Source organism: Anabrus simplex, chromosome 3 (genome assembly GCF_040414725.1).
Source record: "Anabrus simplex isolate iqAnaSimp1 chromosome 3, ASM4041472v1, whole genome shotgun sequence".
NCBI lineage: Eukaryota > Metazoa > Arthropoda > Insecta > Orthoptera > Tettigoniidae > Anabrus > Anabrus simplex.
The window spans coordinates 430,570,761-430,593,634 of NC_090267.1; the positions used below are offsets into that span (position 1 = coordinate 430,570,761).

Below are 22,874 nucleotides of genomic sequence, written 5' to 3' on the forward strand. Positions count from 1 at the left end.
AGTACGAAACAATCAGACTCCAATAGAACGACAAGTAGGAAGTAAGTACATTCAAGGACAAATTTCCTGGTCATTTTTGGGTTGCAGGAGGTCTGCAATAAATAAGGAGATTTTTGTGGAATATTTTTGTCAATATGGAATAATTTTTTACCAATATCCCAAGTAAAAATAATCCTAGAATAAAGGGGGTCACAGCTAAGAGTGGAACAACGAATCACGAAAAGATTTGCAATTCTCCCACATCGAGCGGTAAACCTGACTGTCAGGGGTTTGCTCAATTTTCCAGGCTTATATCTATAAAACTCGTAAGTACTACCATTAAGTACTACCATTCTGTCATCATCATCTGTTTACCCTCCAGGGATTCCACCTCTACCGCCTCAAGGGCAGTGTCCTGGAGCTTCAGACCCTTGGTCGGGGATACAACTGGGGAGAATGACCAGTACCTCGCCCAGGCGGCCTCACCTGCTATGCTGAACAGGGGCTTTGTGGAGGGATGGGAAGATTGGAAGGGATAGGCAAGGAAGAGGGAAGGAAGCGGCCGTGGCCTTATGTTAGGTACCATCCCGGCATTCGCCTGGAGGAGAAGTGGGAAACCACGGAAAACCACTTCCAGGATGGCTGAGGTGGGAATCGAACCCACCTCTACTCAGTTGACCTCCCGAGGCTGAGTGGACCCCGTTCCAGCCCTCATACCACTTTTCAAATTTCGTGGCAGAGCCGGGAATCGAACCCGGGCCTCCGGGGGTGGCAGCTAATCACGCTAACCACTACACCACAGAGGCGGACACTACCATTCTGTGATGCGAATATACCTTCTTTCGAAGAAGTTGGATCATTGCCGTTGTAATGGTCTGTCTTCGCTCCACTATGGCTCCCATTTTTGGCATTATGTGAAAATGATTCCCAGTTTGCACTAATAATAATAATAATAATAATAATAATAATAATAATAATAATAATACATTTTGAAAATAATGCCAAATATTAGAATTTGTCATTTTTATCTTAATGAAATAAGCTATTTTACATTGAAGAATTTGACAGAAACTGCTTATCCTCTTTTCCTAGAACATCTGTCTTTATTAGAGTATCCTGAAACTGGCCCATGGCCTGGAAAAGTCCCTCAGCGCCACTGTTGTATTCTGGTTGGAACATTTTTCCTTCAGGATTTTCCTTGAAAAGATACTCAGCTAAATAGTCAACTGGATCTAAAGGTCGCCTTTGGGCCACTTCTATCAATCCACGAGTTAATGTTGGAAATACGTATTTCATGAGGTAATGACGAAGTGGAAGAGAGCGAACCGCCAGGATCTCCTCCTCCTCTTCACGCAGTGCATCCATGAGGCTAGCCCATTCTTCCATTTTAGCAAGTTTTTCTTCATGCACCTTTCTCTCGAATTCCTGTCTCTTTCGCAGTTCATCAGCTTCAGCGATTTTTCTGGCTTCCTCTTCAAGGATAGCTCTAGCTTCTTGCTCTAGGAGTGACGGTCCATAATTCCTAGGCTCGCCTATTAAAGTTATAATTCTGTGAAACGTTTCTTGAATAGCTGATTTCGAATTTTCATACACTGGTATAAGCTGGGGATGAATTTCCATTTCGTCAAAGAAATTTAACACGGTATTTTCGTCGGTATTATTAGATCTGAATTCTGCTAGACGTCGTAACATGGCTTCTTCAGTGTAATGTGTTCCCTGAACCACTGCCTCAGGAAAAGCCATTACCCTCTCACATAGAAGTTCATCAGTTGATTCGAGGCTGATGACGAATTCCGGCATCATCTTCTTACCAGGCTGTAGGCCTACATCTGCTTCTTCCTCCTCTTCCAGCTGCTCCTCTTCCTCCTCAGAAGTCTCGATCAAAGTTCTTGCATCTTCTAATGTCTTAGGATAGCCGTCCAAAACGTATCCTTGGTTCTGGACAGGGTGTGACAGTAGTTTCTCCTTGAAGAACCGTAATACATATTGATTATCCAGACGACCTTTGTTTTCCGCTAGATTAGCCTCGATTTCGTCCAATAATTCGTATTTTTCTTCTATATTTTCTTTCATCTCTTCTTCAGCATCATCTTCAACTTCTTCTTCTTGTTGTTCATCCTCTACTTCTTCGCGAATAGTACCTTCCTCTTTCTTTTTTGCTTCGTTTCTCTCGATAAATTCTTTTAAATTTTTTATTGCTTCTTCTATAACCTCCTTGATCCCCAGATAATGTAGTTTATAACGATCACACAACATCTTAGCAAGAGTAGTCTTTCCTGAGACTGGTGGGCCATGCAAATATATCTTTATAGGTTTCAGCCCACGAACTTCTCTAAATTCTGATACGACACGCTGTATATTTTCAGGAAACGGGAGATCAGAGGTCCATTTCATATTCATGTTTTCTACAATGTATGAGGGTTCCATATTTAAATTTACTGTTAAAAGGTCGAACACATCTTGTGTCATGTCAGGGATAAGAAATGCTTCTTCTTGAGATATTTTTTTTATAGCCCCTGAACCTAACGTTTTACTTATTGCTCGAATAATATTTCCAAGTTTTGATGCTTCCTGTTCCACAGCCAATATATATTTAATTTTAGTAGGAAATGTTTCAAGGAGCATGTACATCAAAGTGGTGAGATCCTTAACATGTATAAGAGGAACCAGATTTGAACCTGGCTTTATTACTGGTAAATACTCTTCATTGAACCATCCCATTCTGAACAAGAAGTGAAAGATATCCTCTCCTGCCCCATACGTAATCCCAGTGCCCACAATTAGAGTTTTGAATTTGGTTGGATATTTCTTACCAGCAGTAACTACGTCCTTCTCCAAAGTGATATGGTCTTTATAATTGGGATGGGGTTTCCTTTTTCGGTAATCAGCTTCAGTAAAGGGAAGATCGGGTTCTTCTGGGTCAATGGGTTTAGTGCGAGCCCAGGTCATTATAGTGGATATCAAAATAAATACTCGTACATCTGTCATTTTTTTAAAAGCCTTTGGTGTGCTAGATTGTAGTGTATTCAGTTCTTCTATAATTGCATCCAGAACCCACTTAGCTTCGTTGATCTGACTCGAATCCCTTGTTATGTCATATATTATAAACCCGCACTTCATAATCTGAGGAAGAAAGTTTTCTCTGTCTTTAGGGTCGGTAATTATTTCCTTTATAGATTCGGTCTTGATATAATCAGGATTGCTCACTGTACCCACTATTTCATACTGGTATTTTGGTTTGGCTTCCTCCTGACCTTTTTTCCCTTTGTTCTTTGCTTCGGGATCTTCAGAATCTTCCTCTTCTTCTTCCTCTTCTTCTAATTTTTCAGTTTCCTCTTCTTCACCACCTTCTTCGGCACGACGTAGTTCTCCAACGAATTGATCTGACAAAAATTCAGAAAAATTTCTTGCATGGTAACTATCGAGATTATTTATGAATACTCTGTGAGGGATAAACTTCGGCTCTTCATTTTGTTCACCTTGCAATGGCTCTTCAAGCCTCTTCCGAGCGGCACTAAACCCTACAATGTCATCTATGTCTAGCGATTTCTTAGGCTCTACCGGTACTGCCTCAGGCTGATTTAATTCCCACTCACCATTTTCCTCTGCCATGCTGAAACTCGGCATACATAAAGTAGCTGATAATGACAGATATGAATCTACGCCATGAACTTCACTCCTTAGTTTAACCCAATTTATTAAACACAAGGAAAATTAGGCGCACTTTTATGAAAGGAATTCTGTAGTAATAAACATGAGACAAATGAATGTTGTCAAAGCGTTGGGAAAAGGAATAGAATGAAGTGACGAGGTAGGTAGGAGAAATATAATTTACTCTGGAACCATCAACTTCCTGAATGTACAGGATCCCATTGTCCCTAATACAATATAACATATAGGCCTACATTGCTGTAAATTTACAGGCTGTGTGAATACCGTGGCCTGCGTTATTACTCAAGGCCTGGAAATAAGACGGAAGAAAACATCGCGAACGATGGTTCAGTCTCGTTTTACATTTTGGCGCTAGGTTCGCTTCTCCGCGCCATTGATCGTGTAATTTACAGGTACCTAATATAAATAGTGACTCTGTATTTGGCGGAAAATAAGGTGTCTTAAAGAGTAGGAAAGCTTAGGTGTGTTTAAATTTGACTGCTGAAGCTTGTCGTAAGCAGTAGTGCAGTGGGGCTCCCACTCCCGAAAATGAGTCAGCACTTTATCTGCTGCGTCGGCACCCGAGGTCATTGACCCCTAGTAGTGTAACTAGGCCGGTTCCATTGCAATGCCATTGACCCCTAGTATAGTAGGTGAGCAATGACGATTTATGTATTTTTGCATAAGAGTGTGAGCCTAACCTCACATTCGCTATCTCGAGGGGCCTAACCTCACTTTAACGGCTAGTTGCCCTTCCCGGCGCCTAAGAGAGCGAGCCTAACCTCACATCCGCCATCATGAAGGGACTATCCTTAGTTTTACGGCAAGATGCCCTTCCCGACGCCAATTGCACAAGTTGGCGACTGTAGACAGCTCCTTATGAGACGGCCTAGGGCCGCTTCCTTAAGATGGTGACTATACATAGGATCTTATGAGATGGCTTAAGGGCCGCTTGCGCAAGATGGAGACTGTTCTTATGTGACGGCTAGGGGCGCTTGCGCAAGTTGGCGGCTATACACGGCTTTTTATGGAGAAAGATCTCGGCCATGGGCGATTGTACAAGATGGTGGCTATACACAGGTTCTTATGGATAAATATGACGGCTACGGGCGATATCGCAAGATGGCAGCTATACATAGGCTCTTATGGAGAAAGATGCTGGCCATGGGCGATTGCACAAGATGGTGGCTATACATGGGCTCTTATGGAGAAAAATGATGGCCATGTTCGCTTGCGCAAGATGGCGGCTATACAAGGCTTATATGGAGAAAGCTAGCGTAGAGACTACTGCGCAAGATGGCGGCTATACATAGGCTTTTATGAGACGGCTTAAGGGCGCTTGCGCAACATGGGGGTATACACAATCTCTTATGGAGAAAGCTGGCACCCCGGCCTACTGCGCAAGATGGCGGCTATACACAGACTTATATAGAGGAACCTAGCTTAGAGGCTATTGCGCAAGATGGCGGCTATACATAGGCTGTTATAGAATCTTCCTCCTCATCCTCGGCTTCCTTCTCTGTTGGGGCATAGCTTTATATCTCTATCCGACAAGTCTAAACATGCATTACTATGACGACGCGATCGTATGCTTAAGGCTAGAGTAAGCACGTGCTATTATTCTGTTTTTAACCTGCAGCAATTACGTCATCATAGTTATGCATGTTTAGACTTGTTCGTTATGAATGTTACTTACTGACTGAAAGCTTTATGGATAATATGAGTGAGAATTTTTGTTTAGTCTCCAAAATATAGTGATAGAGAGTAGAGCGCTTTATTCTAACACGACAAGAACATTAATAGTTGATGTACAAGGCTTCAAAGTAAACTGTAACAAATGTGTGTTTAAAGAAGTGGCTGTGTTAGATCGCAGTGTGTTGTGGGCACCAAAACTTGTTAGTTTAGTATTTAGTTCACATTTCCCTTATTGTTTGCAAACAGATGAAGATAAAAAGTAGACTCAATGGATCGAAAAAAATAGGTTTACAGTGGGAAGAAAAAATAATACCTTATCGTTTTGTATCTTTAATGATGAACGCATATTTGTCAAGAGCAGATCTTATTTTTTAAGGGTTGTGAAAAGAAGGAATGGTTGCGTGAGTATCTACCATCATCGTGTGAATTTATCGATATGCATGAATTACGGTGTCCATCATTTAAAACTCTTCTGAAGGAGCATAGTAGAGAAACAATTAAACAATCTCTAAAACATGTGTGCGTGCTCTTTGATTGGTTGTGTTGCAGTGCATGTCGGAAAGTGAACAACATATGCAAATAGCAGTGTCGAACTGACGTCAGTGTAAAACCAACATTTGTAGAGTAAAAGACGGCGTGTCATTTCTAAATGATACAAAATGTAACGCAGTTGAAAAGGCAATTGTAAAGTTTTATGCATGCAAACAGAAACTAAACACTTTTTCTGAAGAAGAGTTAAATGCATTACCACAGGAATGTTTGGTTAATGTAGCTGCGAATGCTGTAAAGAAGATGTGGGATAAGGTGCCTCGTGAGTGGACTGAAGATCCTGTTTTCTCAGAGCTTCAAACGTGTAGTTTACATTATGAGCAAATGAGTTTAGATAGGGGACCTTCAGTGAGGCAGGGTCGCACATGTCAATTCATTAAACTGTATCAAGGACCTAAAACTAACGAGTTGTCATCGCTTATAAACACTTATCATGGCTGATAAAGGAGTAAACAAGTTGTCGCAGAAAAAGGTGAAGAAACGTGCTGGGAGAAAGGTGAGGAAGCATGCTGGGCATGGGCTCATCAATAAGGTGATTGATATTCTGCCCTTCGAGTTTCATCTTCCTAGTTACCAGTCCTGTGGCCCTAGAACACGACTTGACGTCCGCATAGCACGTAGTGATCCTGGTATTAATATGTTAGATGTTGCCTGCAAAGAGCATGACATTGCTTATCGACAAAGCAATCCTAAACTAAGACGTGTAGCTGATAAAAAGCTTCGTAAAGCTATGCTGCGTGTATTGCGCCGTCTCGATCCGGGTCAGGAATGGAATGAATGAAGCCCCCATCTAGCAGCGAGGATAGAATTGTGCCGGCTGCCGAAGCCTGTCGCACTCCTCCGGGGCAATGATTAATGAATGACAGATGAAATGAATGATATTCGAGAGTGTTGCTGGAATGAAATATGACAGGAAAAACCGGAGTATCTGGAGAAAAACCTGTCCCGCTTCCGCTTTGTCCAGCGCAAATCTCACATGGAGTGACCGGGATTTGAACCATAGGGCCCAGCGGTGAGAGGCCGGCGCTATGCCGCCTGAGCCGTGGAGACTTCATCACCTTCTGAAGAAAGGTGTAAAGGCACAGATGCGAGAGTAATCTGAGGTCCTTGCCTAGATAAAGCCGACAGCCGCATTTCTCTTAATTCCCTTCTAGACGGTATTTCATGGAGTCGTATCTTTTCTGGCTGCGAACCATCTTGCCGAGATTGGCGAAATGGTACACAACAGGGGAAATCATCTGAAGTTTCAGTTCTACGAAAAATATACCTTGCACGAACGGAAATAAACAAGTATCAACACCTTAAAAACATAACATAACATAACATAACATAACATAACATAACATAACATAACATAACATAACATAACATAACATAACATAACATAACATAACTTAACATAACATAACATAACATAACATAACATAACATAACATAACATAACATAACATAACATAACATAACATAACATAACATAACATAACATGATTAATTCATTTCACAATTCTATACAAAATATCTCTTGTACGAACGGAAGTGACCAGACACGTTTACTCATAGTACGAAATAACTCAGGTTTTCACACACATTCATGCACCAATAACACAATGCTACACCCACACTGACAGCGAAGATTGTGCGTCTACTGGTGCACTCTTACGGAGACTTGGAGAAATATTGGTAGTCGCGCCTTCCTGTGTTAAACTAGTGGCATAGAGCAGGCAGTATAAGAAGATCGAGACGGCGGTGGTGTATTGTCACCTAGTGCTTCAGTTGCTGATAAGATAGCAGCACTTGTTGCCGATGCAATAAAAGGAAAACTGTTACTAGGTAGTGGCAACGACAATAAAGTAAAGAAGAAAGGATAAAACAGATTTACTTGAAGAAAAAATGTATATATTCTAAAATAAATATAAATTTTAAAATATATTACAGGTGTTGTTTAATATTAATCCTGTTCTACAGCATGTCCTAAATTATCTAGTAGTAATAATGTTGATGTGTATTGACTTATAAGAAAGGAAAGGTAGATGTTTGAGAATAAAAAACACAAGATTTAAAGTAATCCTCTTTGTTAATCCATGAATTGAAGCTGTTATTAAAACCAAGCCCTTTAACATACAGTTTATTTCGACGACGTCGAATAACACGTTCAACTAAACAGTGGTCGGGATATTTTATTTTTTACAGTCCTTCGATGTAGAATCCTCCTTCAATAGGCTTTCCTCTGAGATCGCGAAGTAAATACGTAACTGGATTAGTAAGCGTAACACTCCTGATTTGAAAAATTTCAGTGCTCCAGTTGGGGTGTATCATTTTGCAAAGATAGACTTGTGTTTGCTGATGCGAACGAAATCACCTTCTTTAAGCGATGGCTGCGCGGATCAGCTGTTTTAATTACAAGATGAATAGCATCTAGGCGTGGTGTAATCCTTGTAACAAGACGTGGCTTTGTCCCGATAGTGCGATGAGGTGTTGTAGGTAGACACAAGTCTAGGTAGCAGATCAATCCAACGATACGAACCTTGTGCTATAAATTCTGGCCACATCATTGTTTTGAGTGTACGATTAAAGCGTTCTACAACACTTGCCTTCAGATTGATGAACGTAGAGTAGTGCTGAATGCCAAGTAACTTGAGGTAAGAAGAAATATCCTTGTTGTAAAACTCTTTACATTGATCGGTTTGAAGAAGCCTTGGGCAGCGTTTCGATTCTTCAACAATGTTTAAATGCGTCTTTGACTTGAGCTGCTGTCTTAGAACGCACAGGCTGTGCAGCAAATTTCGAGTACACATCGATAACAGTAAGTAGATCATTATACCCCTTATTGCTAGAGGCATATGGAATCATTTCTACTAAGTCTGCTTGCCAGAGATCATCTTTTCCACGCGTAATAACGCGTCTGCGACAGTAGGTGCGACGTGCTGGTTTATGTAACTCGTGTGTAATGTTTACCTTTACAGGTGAGATCTTATCTTGACGAGCCGTTACAGAATAATACCTGCATATCGTAATTCTCTCTCTATTTCTAGAATTTCTGATTCGTGACCTGTGTGACAAGCATTTTGCGATGCTCTTGGAAGTTGTAATTTTTCAACGAGTAAGTTTGGGTCATTCCAGTATCTTACGTCTACATACGGCAACAAAGACTTGTAGATAACATTAAGACCACCTGCAGTCGGAAACAGTTTAGAAATAAATTTACGATAGTTGTAACTCAGAAGCTGTAAATGCAAATAAGTTATCTTGTAATTACGCCGTGTTGCGTCAGTAGCAAAAAGTATTGTTTTATATTTTTTAAGATCATCTTGTAAAATTATATATCTTTGTCAAGTATTCGTGAGAAAAGAAGTTCTAAGAATCCTTTCTTAGGTTTATATGTAACACCTTTTACAATAAGTTTGTTGCTATTAATCTCAACATTTGAATTTTTGCTGGCAAGATGTAGTGTTTACAGTGCACTATGTCTTCTGGTATGGGCTAGAATAAAATTGTTACTTTCATTGACCTGTCTCAGTCTTATACTTGGCTTTGACAATATGAAAGTGGCTGAGGTATGAGTGACACTAGTAATGCCATTCCTTATGCAGCCAGTCCCTGCTATGAAGGGTGTGAAAATGTTGCTCATAGGATCGGTTGGTGCATGCATCTCAGTGGGCTTGGCAGACTGATGTGCAGAAGCAACTTCTGGCTCAGTGAGGAAAGCAACGGGAAACTACCTCACTCCTCATTTCCCTAGTACGCCTCTTCAGTGACACCTAGGCCATCTATGACAGCTAATGGTGAACCTGTTGAGGATCCAACCAGCCTTTCTGGCTGAATACCTAACATACACACATACATCCAGAAACAGTCGTCTTCATAGCGAATACCGTGTTGTCCTGTAAAGAGTTTGTCTATATAAGGTGCAAAGAAAGATCCATAGGTATCTTAAATAAAAGTTCTAAACTGATTACGATACTCTGGCGTGATCATAACCTCAGACAAACAAGGTAGATCTTGTATTGATGTAAAACCAAACCAAACCCCATGGCACTACAGCCCTTGAAGGGCCTTGGCCTGCCAAGCGACCGTTGCTCAGCACGAAGGCCTGCAGATTACGAGGTGTCGTGTGGTCATCATGACGAATCCTCTCGGCCGTTATTCTTGGCTTTCTAGACCGGAGCCGCTATCTCACCGACTGATAGCTCCTCAATTCTAATCACGTAGGCTGAGCGGACCTCGAACCAGCCCTCAGGTCCAGGTAAAAATCTATGACCTGGCCGGGAATCGAACCCGGGGCCTCCGGGTAAGAGGCAAGCACGCTACTCCTACACCACGGGGCCGGCTTGTATTGATGTAGTAGGTGTTTTTCTTCCTTACCCTCTTCTTGATCTATATCTTGCTTCTTCTCTTCCTCATCCTGCTTCTCTTCTTCTTTTTGCTTTTTTCTTCTTCATGCTTCTCTTTATTATTTAATGTTTGCATAGAAACAAAACTTGTAGTAAACTGCGTCAATGAAGTAGAATTGAAAATTTCTTTGAGTGGTGTACCTAGTTGCGTTTTTTAAAATAAACCAGTGTCTGCTTGAATGCCTTTTTTGCTAGGGGCTTTACGTCGCACCGACACCGATAGGCCTTATGGCGACGATGGGATAGGAAAGGCCTCGGAGTTGGAAGGAAGCGGCCGTGGCCTTAATTAAGGTACAACCCCAGCATTTTCCTGGTGTGAACATGGGAAACCACGGAAAACCATCTTCAGGGCTGCCGATAGTGGGATTCGAACCTACTATCTTCCGGATGCAAGCTCACAGCCGCGCGCCTCTACGCGCACGGCCAACTCGCCCGGTCTTGAATACCTTTAAGCTCTTTAAATTTCCGTCGAATATTGTTTCGAGCATGGATTATATGTTTTGTAATCTCCTTGCTAGATGTTAACATGATGATGGTTTTTGATCAAGTAGTCACTGTAAAAATCACAACGTGATTCGATTGGTTCATTGCTTGGATTTTCACCAAGGGAGCTCCTACCGAACGTACGTTACGAGTCTGATCAACCTATAACACTTCTCGATGATTATCATGTGAACATTGCTTGGTAATATTATTACAGACTTGAATAGTAATCAACAACCTTCGCACGTCCTGCGTGACTTTATTATTACAGAGGAACGTGGATATACTATTCGTGAGAAACCGGCAGTAGTTCTTTATCATCCTGGGTCTGTAAAACACATTAGTAATATCACTCTTAGGCATGTAAATAAAAATTATCAGCTTTTTAATTTAGATCGGCAAACGTACTACAAACTTCATCTTAAACCAGTATGAAAAACATCTATAAAGCCCCGTGTGCATTCCGAAGACATACTACATGTTTGCGAAGACTCATCGAGTTAGCAGAAAACCATAAGCAGATACTCTAAGATTTAGGTTATACGCTACTACAACAAAATGGAGGAAATGCTAGACATTATTAATACAGTAGAAACTCGTAAAGGTGTACTACGAAGTGAGCTTCATTCTTATTAACCTTGTACGTTTGGATTGAATAACACTGATGAAATTCGCTTCATTATTAATCAGCAAGAAGTATACACCCTACCACACGAAAGCTACCTATATATTGAAGAACGAGTAGATGAGTCAGATGGAAGTGGGCCAAGCACATCGCAACTAAACCATGTTCTAGCTTTTCTCTTTTCTGAAGCGCGCTATGAAGCAAATAAGGTCGAAATAGATAGAACGAAAAATGTTGGCATTGCAAGTGCAATGAAACTCTACCCTTCTTTTTGTGATGAAAGTAATATTTTGTGGATGGCAGGATGGTGTCCAAAAGCTACTAACAACTGGATGATTAATGAGGACGGAACATTTACAGGTATGTTATCATTGAAACATATTCTTGGCTTCGCAGAAGACTTTACACGTATTATAATCAACGAAAAACAAGAGCAAGCAGCCCTAGGCCGTCTCATAAGGAGCTGTGTATAGCCGCCATCTTGTGCAATTGGCGTCGAGAATGGCATCTTGCCGTAAAACTAAGGATAGTCCCTTCAAGATTGCGGATGTGAGGTTAGGCCCCTCAAGATAGCGACTGTGAGGTTAGGCTCGCACTCTTATGCAAAATCCATAAATCGTCATTGATCACGTACTATACTAGGGGTCAATTGACCTTGCAATGGAACCAGCCTAGTTACACTACTAGGGGTCAATGACCTCAGGTGCTGACGCAGCAGAAGAAGTGCTGACTCATTTCCGGGAGTGGGAGCACCACTGCCCTACTACTGTACTACTGTCGTATTATACGGTAGATATACAGTGTTTTAGTAAAGGGCACAGGGGGTTATTTGACAGAGAATGAGAAGGGTGTTAGGTGCTCCTTATGAACAAGACGTAGTGATGATGATACTTGTTTAAAGGGGCGTAACATCTAGGTCATCGGCCGGCGAAATGATACGAAATGTAGTGACAATTTAAAAGTCCAAAATCATCCACTGACCAGGATATAAAACGTGATGATGAAAAATGCATAACTGAATATGAATTTAAGTCAATCAGCGGATCTGACCCCCAATACCCCACCTTCCCAGAAACCATGACGAATATAAGAACCAAGTGTGATGACTCATCGAGTTCAGGCGCGCCCCGCCAGGCAGCGCTAGAGTTTGGTAGCTCCACAGTACCTATCAGCTGGTCTTAGGAATGGTGACACAGGACACGTATTACTCCGTAACTGATAAGTATGTACACTGTCTTTTATTTTTAAAAATGAGAGATTACAATTAAAATACCACGGCAGAGAACAATAGAAAAATATCATACACGGAAATAAGAGCTACGACTTTCATCACATGTTGCGAAAAGCACAAGTTACTCGAGTGTATATATACTTAAATGACACAACTTCCAGCATATTAAAAAAAACACCCATGAACCATATAAAGGTAATACTCTACTTACCATCTCAGTTTGTCGGTTACTGGACTTTCGGAAGCGTGCGTGAAGATTTGGCGGATGTTCGAGATTGTAAATCTCCCCGGATTTCTTTCGCTCTGAAGAAAAATCGGCACTTCAGACAATGATAAACAAGTCTGGGGATTATATCCATAATATGTTGAAGACAACAGCCAGCACCTGAAGGATCAACTGAAATTTTGTCTATAGAATCGATGCAATCAAAAAGTATTTTTCTCCACATCGATTTTAAGTTCAGTTTTTCACTGGACTGGAAAAGAATGTCACATATACTTTTCGAAGGGCGTGTTAAAAACACTTCATTATTGCTTGAACCGTAGTCTGTTATTTCGGAGAGAACTGAGAATGTACTTTGATTATTGTCACGTAGAGAATGGGCACAGGGCGAACACTTTATAAGTGATTAACAACGTACCCAGCCAAATGGTACATTACACACTTCTCAATCGTAGAGATTCGAAATGTGTATTTCTAACCTGCTTCTCCAATACATTAATTCTCGATTTTGCTAAGTTTAGACTGGATCTAGCTCTAATTAAATTTCGATTAGCATTTTTTAGGCGCCTTTTGAGCGATAATATTGTCTTTTCGGCATCAGAAAGCACACTAGAATAACCCAAATTTTGGTCAACATTAGACTGACCTTTTAATTCTCCATTTGCTACTAAACTCCCGTCTTCAATCTTCTTTCTTCTTCTCCTAGTGGTGTATAGATTCTTTTTCCAGTTGGGAGTTTCACGGGACTTAATCTCACTTGAAAGGTATTTCGGCAAATTAGGGAAAATGTGAGGCACTGCTCCTGGACGTAATTTCCATCTCTCACGAGGCATAACCACGTTTTCACCATTCACTATAAAGTTATCTGATTTTACTATCAAAACGTCAGAGAAATGAACTTTACAAATTCTACTATTACGCGTTAACACAGTATCCTTTCGTGGAATAGCTCTGGCCCATTTTTCAAATTTATTTCTATCCTTCGGTGGTGAAAAGAATTGTATACCATTAACTACTCTACCATAGCCTGACTTACAGCCCGGCACAAAACAGTACGGCATGTTGAACTATTAATTTAATCAGGCCACATAACACACGTGCTTTAAGTGCACAACACACAATGAACTGAGTTTAGGAACTGAAAGCAAAGGAAATTCAACTTGTTGACTTGAAATATCTCACACAATAACATCTCCCCGCACTTTCAAACACATGGTTTGCCGGTCTACTGAAGCACGTGTTGGACACCGACGTTTGCAGTGCTCCCATTGGCGGGTCCACAAACTACCACGCTATAACAGTTGAGTCATCACACTTGGTTCTTATATTCGTCATGCAGAAACTATCAAACTATCAACTGACCAAGGAACTGCTTCTAAAGCATATTCTTCAAACGATGATGCTTGATGTCTAAAGGGGTCCAAAATCCAGGTCAACGACCCCTCATAATGGTATCTATCGCTAGTTAATTAGAACCATGGTATTTGTCATGTTGCGGTACTCATCAAAAGTAACGAAGACTCACAAGTAACGTATGTCGCACAGGTAACGCAGACCTATGGTGTTTCTCACATAATGGTGCCACTCATAAGCAACGCAAACCAATGGTGTTCCTTACGTAAGTGTACTCATGACGGGCGCCGGTATTCCCGTGGTGTTCCTCACATAGGTGTAATAATCACGGGCACCGGTTTTCCCGTGGTGTTCCTCACATAGTGGGTACTAATCACAAGCAACGCACACCCACGGTGTCGCTCATATAGTGGTACTAATCACAAGTACGGTAATCCCACAGTGAAGCCACTCTCTTGTGCTGCTAATCACAAACATGTTGTGTACCTAACATAGTGGTACTATTCACAAGTAAAGGCGACCCATGGTGTTCCCCGTGTGATGATACTAACTACAAATAGTTTCATGCTTCTAATACAATCATCCCTTGGTCACCCTTTTTAATCGCCTCTTACAACAGGCAGGAGATTCTGTGGGTGCATTCTCCGTCTGCGTCCCCCCCTCACTGGGGTAGAAGACATTGTAAAAGAGCAAGTTTTTAGAGTGAACTAGCGCAAATATGGCATACATATGGGGCAAAATCCTTATAAATAAATCACGCAATAGACCGGGTGATTAGGGTCACGAAGCTGTGAACTTACATTCGGGAGATAGTGGGCTCGAATCAAACCGTCGGTAACCCTGAAGACGGTTTTTCGTTGTTTCCCATTTTCACGGCAGGTAAATACTAGGTATGCACCTTAATTAAGGCCACGGCCACTACCTTCCCAAAGTTAACACTTCCCCATCCTCCCGTTGCCGAAAATCTTTGATGTGTTAGTGCGACGTTAAACAAGTTGCGAAAAAATGGCGGGAGGCTGTCACTAGTTTAGCGGCCGCAGGGTTTTGAGGGTTTCGTAGACTTTCCTATTAGAAATAAGAGACAAATATTACGCGGATAGTAAATTTTACTCGACAGAACGTGGCACACTTGAAATGTGGGTATAGTGTAGGTCTGTGATATGAGAATCTTTTTCTTAATCCGTTTATCCTCCAGGGTTGGTTTGTCGCCTCGGACTCAGAGATGGATCCCACCTCTACCGACTCAAGGGCAATGTCCTAGAGCGTGACACTTTGAGTCAGTGATAAAACTGGGAAGGAGGACCAGTACCTCCCCAATGCCGCTTTACCTGCTGTGATAACAGGGATTTTGTGGAATGTTGAGAAGATCGGAAGGGACAGGCAAGGAAGAGGGTAAGAAGCGGTCGTGGCTTTATGTTAGGTATCATCCCAGCATTTGCCTGGAGAAGAAGTGGGGAAACCACGGAAAACCATTTCTAGGGCGGCTGAGGTGGGAATCGAATACCCGTATACTTAGTTTAGCTTCCGAGGCTGAGTGGACCCCGTTCCAGCCCTCGTACCACTTTTTAATTTTCGTGGCAGAGCATTGAATCTAAACACTAAACCACAGAGACGGACAATATGAGAAATAAGAGACATAATTTAAGAGTTCGGGAGTAACATTACGTTTCAACTGTTTCATTGCAAGTTTTTGCTGAATCCTAATCAAATCTTTCTTTTCCTCTCCTGAGGCAAGTTCGCCCAGAGTTGTTGCAGCTGTCTCTCCAGATCCCGCAGGCTGTTACTGGGACAGAGTCCCTTCCAATGTCATCCCACACGTGTTCAATTACGGAGAGGTCCGGGGATCTTCCTGGCCACGGGAGGAAATCAACATACTCATGGTAGTCCATAGAAACACGTGCTGTGTGTGGACGTGAATTATCTTGTTGAAACACTGTCCCAGGGTGTTGTGCCATAAGGGTTAGGACATAAGGACGCAGATTGTCTGTGCCGTCAAAGTCTGTCGAAGCACTATTAGAGGTGACCTGAACGTATATCCTATGGCTCCCCACACCATGATGCCAACTTGTGTAGCTTTCCACAATATGGGTAGGATCTGGCTTCTACTCTCGACGCTGCCAAACCCGCACACGATAGTCTTGGGAGGTTATGGAGAAGTAGGACTCGTCACTGACCATGATGCTACGCCAGTCGTCCTCTGTCCAAGCCTTCCGGGCAAGGCACCACACCAAACGCAGGCGTTGGTGTTCTCGTGTCAATGGCAAACGACGCATGGGGCGGTAGGGCCCCAATCCGGCGGATGCGAGTTGTCGAGACACTGTGCGGGAACTCACAGGATGTTGTAGAGTCTCCAGTACATGTGCCCACTGAATCCGATATCGAGCCACTGTGGCATCTAAATGGCCCACATGCCCAGCAATTGTACGAAACGACCAACCAGCCTCATGCAATCCCACAATGCGGCCTTTGTCAAACGCTGTCAGTTGGTGGACAGGCTGTCTAACGCGTCTGCGAGGCATCGCAGGTGCCTGCTATTGTACGTTGCCCTCTCTGCACCTCTTGCTTAACAGTCTGACTCACAGTAATTGACTGGTAAGAACTTAACAACAGGACGGTGCCATCACGAATGCACTCTGGTGGGCGTTCTACACATTACAGATCCTTGTAAATCTAATCATTTGCTCACACATCAATGGTATGCATGTATGCCGAAATGGGATAATATTGGACCACTCCTTCTGGGTGCTTAACTTTTTTTTTGTCAGGCAGTGTATTTAGCACAAATCTTGCCTTACTTTGAAGTGCTATTTCATAAAAACTATGTTTTAGATTTTCAATTATTTACGCAACAGGTATTCTTCTCTTTTATCTGTAAATTGAGACATTAAACATAATCGCACGTTAAATACACTCGGCGATATATGGGTTTTACTCTAACACTAAAAGCGTCTTAACATTTTTCTTTGCATGTAGAGCCTACCCGTTGTAGAGGAACGTAAGTCTACGTTAATATATATAGAGAGACTAATTTATGCGTAAATAGCAGTGTTATGACGTGTTCTTATTAAAAACTGGCTGATGTACCCGTGGTTCAATACGGGATCCTCAGAAAGACTGCCTTTGTGGTTTACCTAACTACAGTTAACTTAGGCCATTACAAAGAAAAAGGCCGGAGGAATGTAGGGATTAAAAGCAATATTATCATAGAAAATACTCGCTCAAATAAAAAACCGCACATTTTCTCACTTTTAACGAACAGTACTACGATGCCGATCTAACAGTCCAAAGTTCCAGTGCTGGAATGACCAGGCCACAGACAGCCGTGAACACTCCTCTGTCATTGTTCCGTTAAATATACACACTGCACATTCCAATCAGTGCCTCAGGGTAGGGATTGAATAGCTGGAATGCTGTGATGAACCAGTTTGTTACGTACCAGTAGTATCAGAAAATTTAAGAACCAGAGGAATGGCATGCTTAAGAAGAATGTTATCTAACTCCCCAGCTACTTCCCGCCAGTATTCAGGCAGGCTGTTATACTCGGTACGACCGAGCGAGTTGGCCGTGCGGTTAGGGACGCGCAGCTGTGAGTTTGCATTCGGGAGGTAGTGGGTTCGAAAACCACTGTCGACAGCCCTGAAGATGGTTTTCCGTCTCCCATTTTTACACCAGGCAAATGCTGGGGCTGTACCGTAATTAACGTCAGGGCCGCTTCCTTTCCACTCCTAGCCCTTTCCTATCCCATCGTCGTCATAATACCTATTTCTGTCAGTGCGACGTAAAGCAAATTAGAAAAAACTCGGTATACAGCAGTAATCCCATCTATCGCACATGCCTGGCAACAGAAGACACAAAGCACATCACAACAAACAATGGTCAATGTAATGTTATTGTCGTTCAATGTTATGAGCTTTCCGTATTGTATACTCCGCACGGCCTTACTTCTAAATTGAAGTTTCGCAAAACAAATGAGCATCGCCTTTCCTCCGTTGCCAGCGCGCTACACCCGCGAGAAGAGCTGATGCGATTCGACCGCGGTAAACAGCCCTAGTCAAATGTAATATCGTACTCAGAAAAACTAATGAATATGGATTGAACACAATTTCACAAAAACTGCACTTACTAACATCTGACACGAAAAGAGAATATTTTATTAAGAATAAAAGAGAATGATGAGGAAATAACACATCACTCACCGCTAATGGCTGGCACAGAAAGAGGTTATGGCCTACAAAGGGAATATTCAACTGATCTCAGAGTCACTGAAACCCTCCAACAATATGAAAAACACACTAATTACTGAAGGGAAATGTAAAAGATCGTGAACCGTACTGAATACCATACACGCTGAGCGAGATAGGTTAACCACGTGGTGAATGTAAATATTAGAGTTGGCAACTAGGTTTCGAGATCGTGTTCTGCCGATATAAATCGACATGAATGGCAGATTGGGATTGGTTGGATATCTATGCTTCGGCACATAACCACCAGACAGAGCCAAAATCTACCAAAACGTCAATTTAGAAGTAGAGCCGTTCGGAGTATAGGCCTTCACATTTAGTTATCTTTAGACTCTGTGATATTATGACGTCTTGCGAAATTATTTATAGCGTAGACTGTAGTTTCTTATTCCCCGACTTTACATAACGAAATTCATTAAATTCTGTTTACCCATTTTCTCGTGACTTGGCGCTGATATGGACTTAGCAACCCCCCCCCCCAAAAAAAAAAAATTCTAATTCATGAATATCTCTGTTATCATAGCCGGTACGGTAAAAATGTATAAGACATAATGATCGGAAATGTAATACTATATAACTTTAGTAATGTAGTATTTGTCGATAGGATCAATAATAACACAAATATTTGAGAATTAAATTTTAGCCTTTCCTCTAAACTAGCATTCCACTCACCGGGCGAGTTGGCCGTGCGCGTAGAGGCGCGCGGCTCTGAGCTTGCATCCGGGAGATAGTAGGTTCGAATCCCACTATCGGCAGCCCTGAAGATGGTTTTCCGTGGTTTCCCATTTTCACACCAGGCAAATGCTGGGGCTGTACCATAATTAAGGCCACGGCCGCTTCCTTCCAACTCCTAGGCCTTTCCTATCCCATCGTCGCCATAAGACCTATCTGTGTCGGTGCGACGTAAAGCCCCTAGCAAAAAAAAAAAAAAAAGCATTCCACTCAGCGTGAATAAAATTATTTATGGCCTAGATTGTAGCGACCTATTTCCTGACTTTGCATACCGATTTTCACCCGTAGAGCGGGGCTTGCGGCTCCAGCCGCACTTCAAACTCTGCGCTAGGGTGGGCTTTGCGGCTCCAGACGCGCGACTGTTTTTATTTTTTTCTTATCTTCAATATTAGGCGCGAACCTTGAAACTTTCCTCACATGCTTTGGAAGGTGCTGCCATCTCTACGATTTTTTTTAACTACGTAGTAAGAACGGTATTGCGACAGGGAATCCCCTTTCTGTATCGTTCGTATTTGTTCAGTGCAAAAATCGCTTAAGCGCCGCATCACATTCAGCCCGTGCAGGGGTTGCCACCTCTGGTACTTTAGTACTAGATCTAGTACTTCATGATCTTTTTTAGTACGTTAGTTCTTTTTATGGAAATCTAGTACCTTTTACGGGGGTAGAGTATAAACTCTTCTAGTGCAGCAAAAGAACAAGAAAGAAATTGATAAGAAGCTTCAGAGCCATGTTGAAGTTTGTAAACAGATTTTTTGGACGGTGGATTTTTGTGATCCTATTTTAATAAATCTGTCCATGGCGAACCTGAAAAATTACTAATGAGGTGGCAGTTTCATCAGTATAATCCCATTAGCTATATATTTCCCGGCTGTAATTACAGAAAGTGTTAATGAAATTAGATGGGAAATAGTGGTAAGCGAAGTCCACAGAAACTTAAAAGATTTTCAGTTTGGTGTGAAAATGGGAAACCACGGAAAACCATCTTCAGGGCTGCCGACAATGGGGTTCGAACCCACTATCCTCCGGATGCAAGCTCACAGGTGCGCGCCTCTAACCGCACAGCCAACTCGCCCGGTGTTTTTGAAATTAAAAATCCTCTAGGCGACTACACCATTCCAAATTTAACGAATTTTGTGAAGGCAGTGTTCTGTTTACTACATTCTTCTGCTGGAACAGAACAGTTTTTTTTTTCTGCTGTTACTACCAATAAGACCAAGTTGAGAAACAAACTCCAATCCTGTATGATGAATGGGCTCCTTCTGACAAATGAGAAACTAAAACATACGTAATTTTCACATTTCAAAACAGTTTATTGCTTTGGCATTGTTTTCCAAGGATTAAGAGAAGAGTAAAATATGAAGATGAAAATCGGTAAGTTCTGTTCTCATTTAATAAATGTGTATTTTTGATAAGTATACTTTGATTTCTATAACTTACTGCCTTTATGAATAACCCTGTTCCATTGTTAATAAATATTTAGTACCTTTTACCATAATCTAGTACCTTTTTAGGGGAAGATTTAGTACGAAAATATTTTTCCCGGTGGCAACCCTGCGCATGACTGGCCCTGCGCTGTAGCAAATGGCTGTAGTAAGTTCGCGATAAATAGAAGCTTCAGTGTGTTCCTTTTGCGTTTTTGAAATGTGTTAGAGTTTTATTTTGTTTTATATCGTATTACAGTATGTTCTAAAGGGCGAGGGATATTCCAAGTGATTGTACTATTCGTGATATTCTTGAAAATAGCGAAGATGAAAGTTGTAGTGACTTCAGCTCGGAAAGTGACGATGAATCTCCGTTATTAGTAAATATTCCGGGAAGTAGCTTTTCTAGTAGTGTTCCAAGACCGGTTCAATCGGTGCGGAGTTCGAGTTCCACTGAAAGCATTGAAACTGAATCTGCGAATGACGGTAATCCTGCTGCTGTACAGGGTGAATGGGATGTACGGGGTTGTAAGCGAGCAAGATTTCCAATAAATTACAATGCTGGAATCCAGGGTGAACTTTTAGATAAGAAACAGCCCGAAGATATTTATGATTTTTTTAATAGATGACGGACTTTGTGATCTTATTGCACAGCAAACAAATCTGTATGCTCAGCAAACAATTACCTCGAATTCGTTGATGGCAAAAGTGAAAAGAAGAAGTCGTGAGAGAGACAGGGTACCCACTAACAAAAATGAAATAAAACTATTTTTAGGAATCTTATTACTGCAGGGTATTGTTCAGAAGCCGAAATTAGTCCATTACTTTTCTCGTAATAAACTGTTAGCTACTCCTGTATTTTATGAACTTATGTCTGAGAAACGATTTTTCCTTTTACTTAAATGTTTGCATTTTGCGGACAATGAAACATATAATAGACAGGTTCACCTCAAATTGTATAAAGTGAAGCCAGTTCTAGACGACCTATTATCAAAATTCAGAATCGCATATACTCCAGACGATCGCCTATCTATCGATGTTATTGTGGAAAGGTAGACTGGGATGGAAGGTATACATACCGAAGAAACGGTCGCGCTTTGGTATGGAATCGTATAAGTTATGTGAAGCTAAATCTGGGTATGTGTGGAACCTCCTATGGTATACGGGGAAGGAAACTGATCTGGTAAACGAAGTTTGTGGAATAGATATTTCTGAGTACACTAAGTCTTCCAAAGTTGTATTTACACTGGCCGAAGGTCTGCTGAATAAAGGTTATCTAATAGCTGTGGATAATTACTACAGTAGTCCGGAGCTATTTGACCTACTCAATGACCTTCAGACAGATGCTGTAGGCACCGTAAGACCGAACAGAAAAAATCTCCCAAAAGATGTGATGGGGAAGAAACTTAAAAAAGGGGGAAGTTGCGTTTGCTTATCGTAACAAATTCATTGCTCTCAAGTGGAGAGACAAGAGGGATGTGTGTATGCTAAGTAGCATACATGATGCCGAAATGCGCACTGTGAAAAACAGGAAAGGGGACACAGTAGAAAAGCCTGTCATGTGTATAGATTACAATAACTCAATGGGTGGGGTCGATTTATCTGATCAGTGTATGGTCCCGTACAGTACAGCCCGAAAGCGAATCAAGACATTCTACCAAAAGATTTTCAGGCACTTGTTGGACATAACAATGTTCAATTCCTTCGTTATTTATCAAAAACATGGAGCTAAATTCACTCACAATTTCGTATGCACGTTATCCAGAAGCTTCTTGACAAGTATGATAAATCAACCCCTGCTGAAGCCCAGCCAGTCAGATCAGTAGTGTCACTGTCAAATGACCCTTCGGATCGATTCTCGGGAAGGCACTTCCCGGATTGCAGTGCCCCCTCAAAGACGAAACCCATTGCAAGCAAGAGATGTGTTGTTTGCAATGCAAATAATAAAAGAAAGGAGACACAGCACTGCTGCAAAATCTGCGATGTAGCACTGTTCCCGGCTCCTTGTTTCGGAGTGTACCACACCGCTAAAGTGTGAACTGAGAGGCGTCCACTGCACGTGTATTGTGAATAGTGTTCCCAATTGTGTAAATTCGTGTGTGTGCGTGCGTGTAGACAGTGACGGCGACTGGGGGATAAAGAAATTAGAAACAAAATGGTAGGACCTACATTTCAACTGCGAATTTAATTTCTTTTTTTTTATACGGCTAAAATGCAATAAAAATGATTTTTCCCCAAAATGTGGAGGAGCACTACCCCTAACCGCTAACCCCCCCCTCCCCATTGTCTCCGCCACTGCG

The 22,874-nt window shown here is 41.7% G+C and overlaps 1 protein-coding gene across 1 annotated transcript; it reads right to left on the reverse strand.

Moving 5' to 3' along the window:
* Positions 1-1,026: 1,026 nt before the first annotated feature.
* LOC136866841 (adenylate kinase 7-like) lies at positions 1,027-3,591 on the reverse strand. Its single transcript, XM_067143942.2, has one exon. The coding sequence runs from the start codon at positions 3,589-3,591 to the stop codon at positions 1,027-1,029; it is 2,565 nt and encodes an 854-aa protein (XP_067000043.2).
* Positions 3,592-22,874: the final 19,283 nt, after the last annotated feature.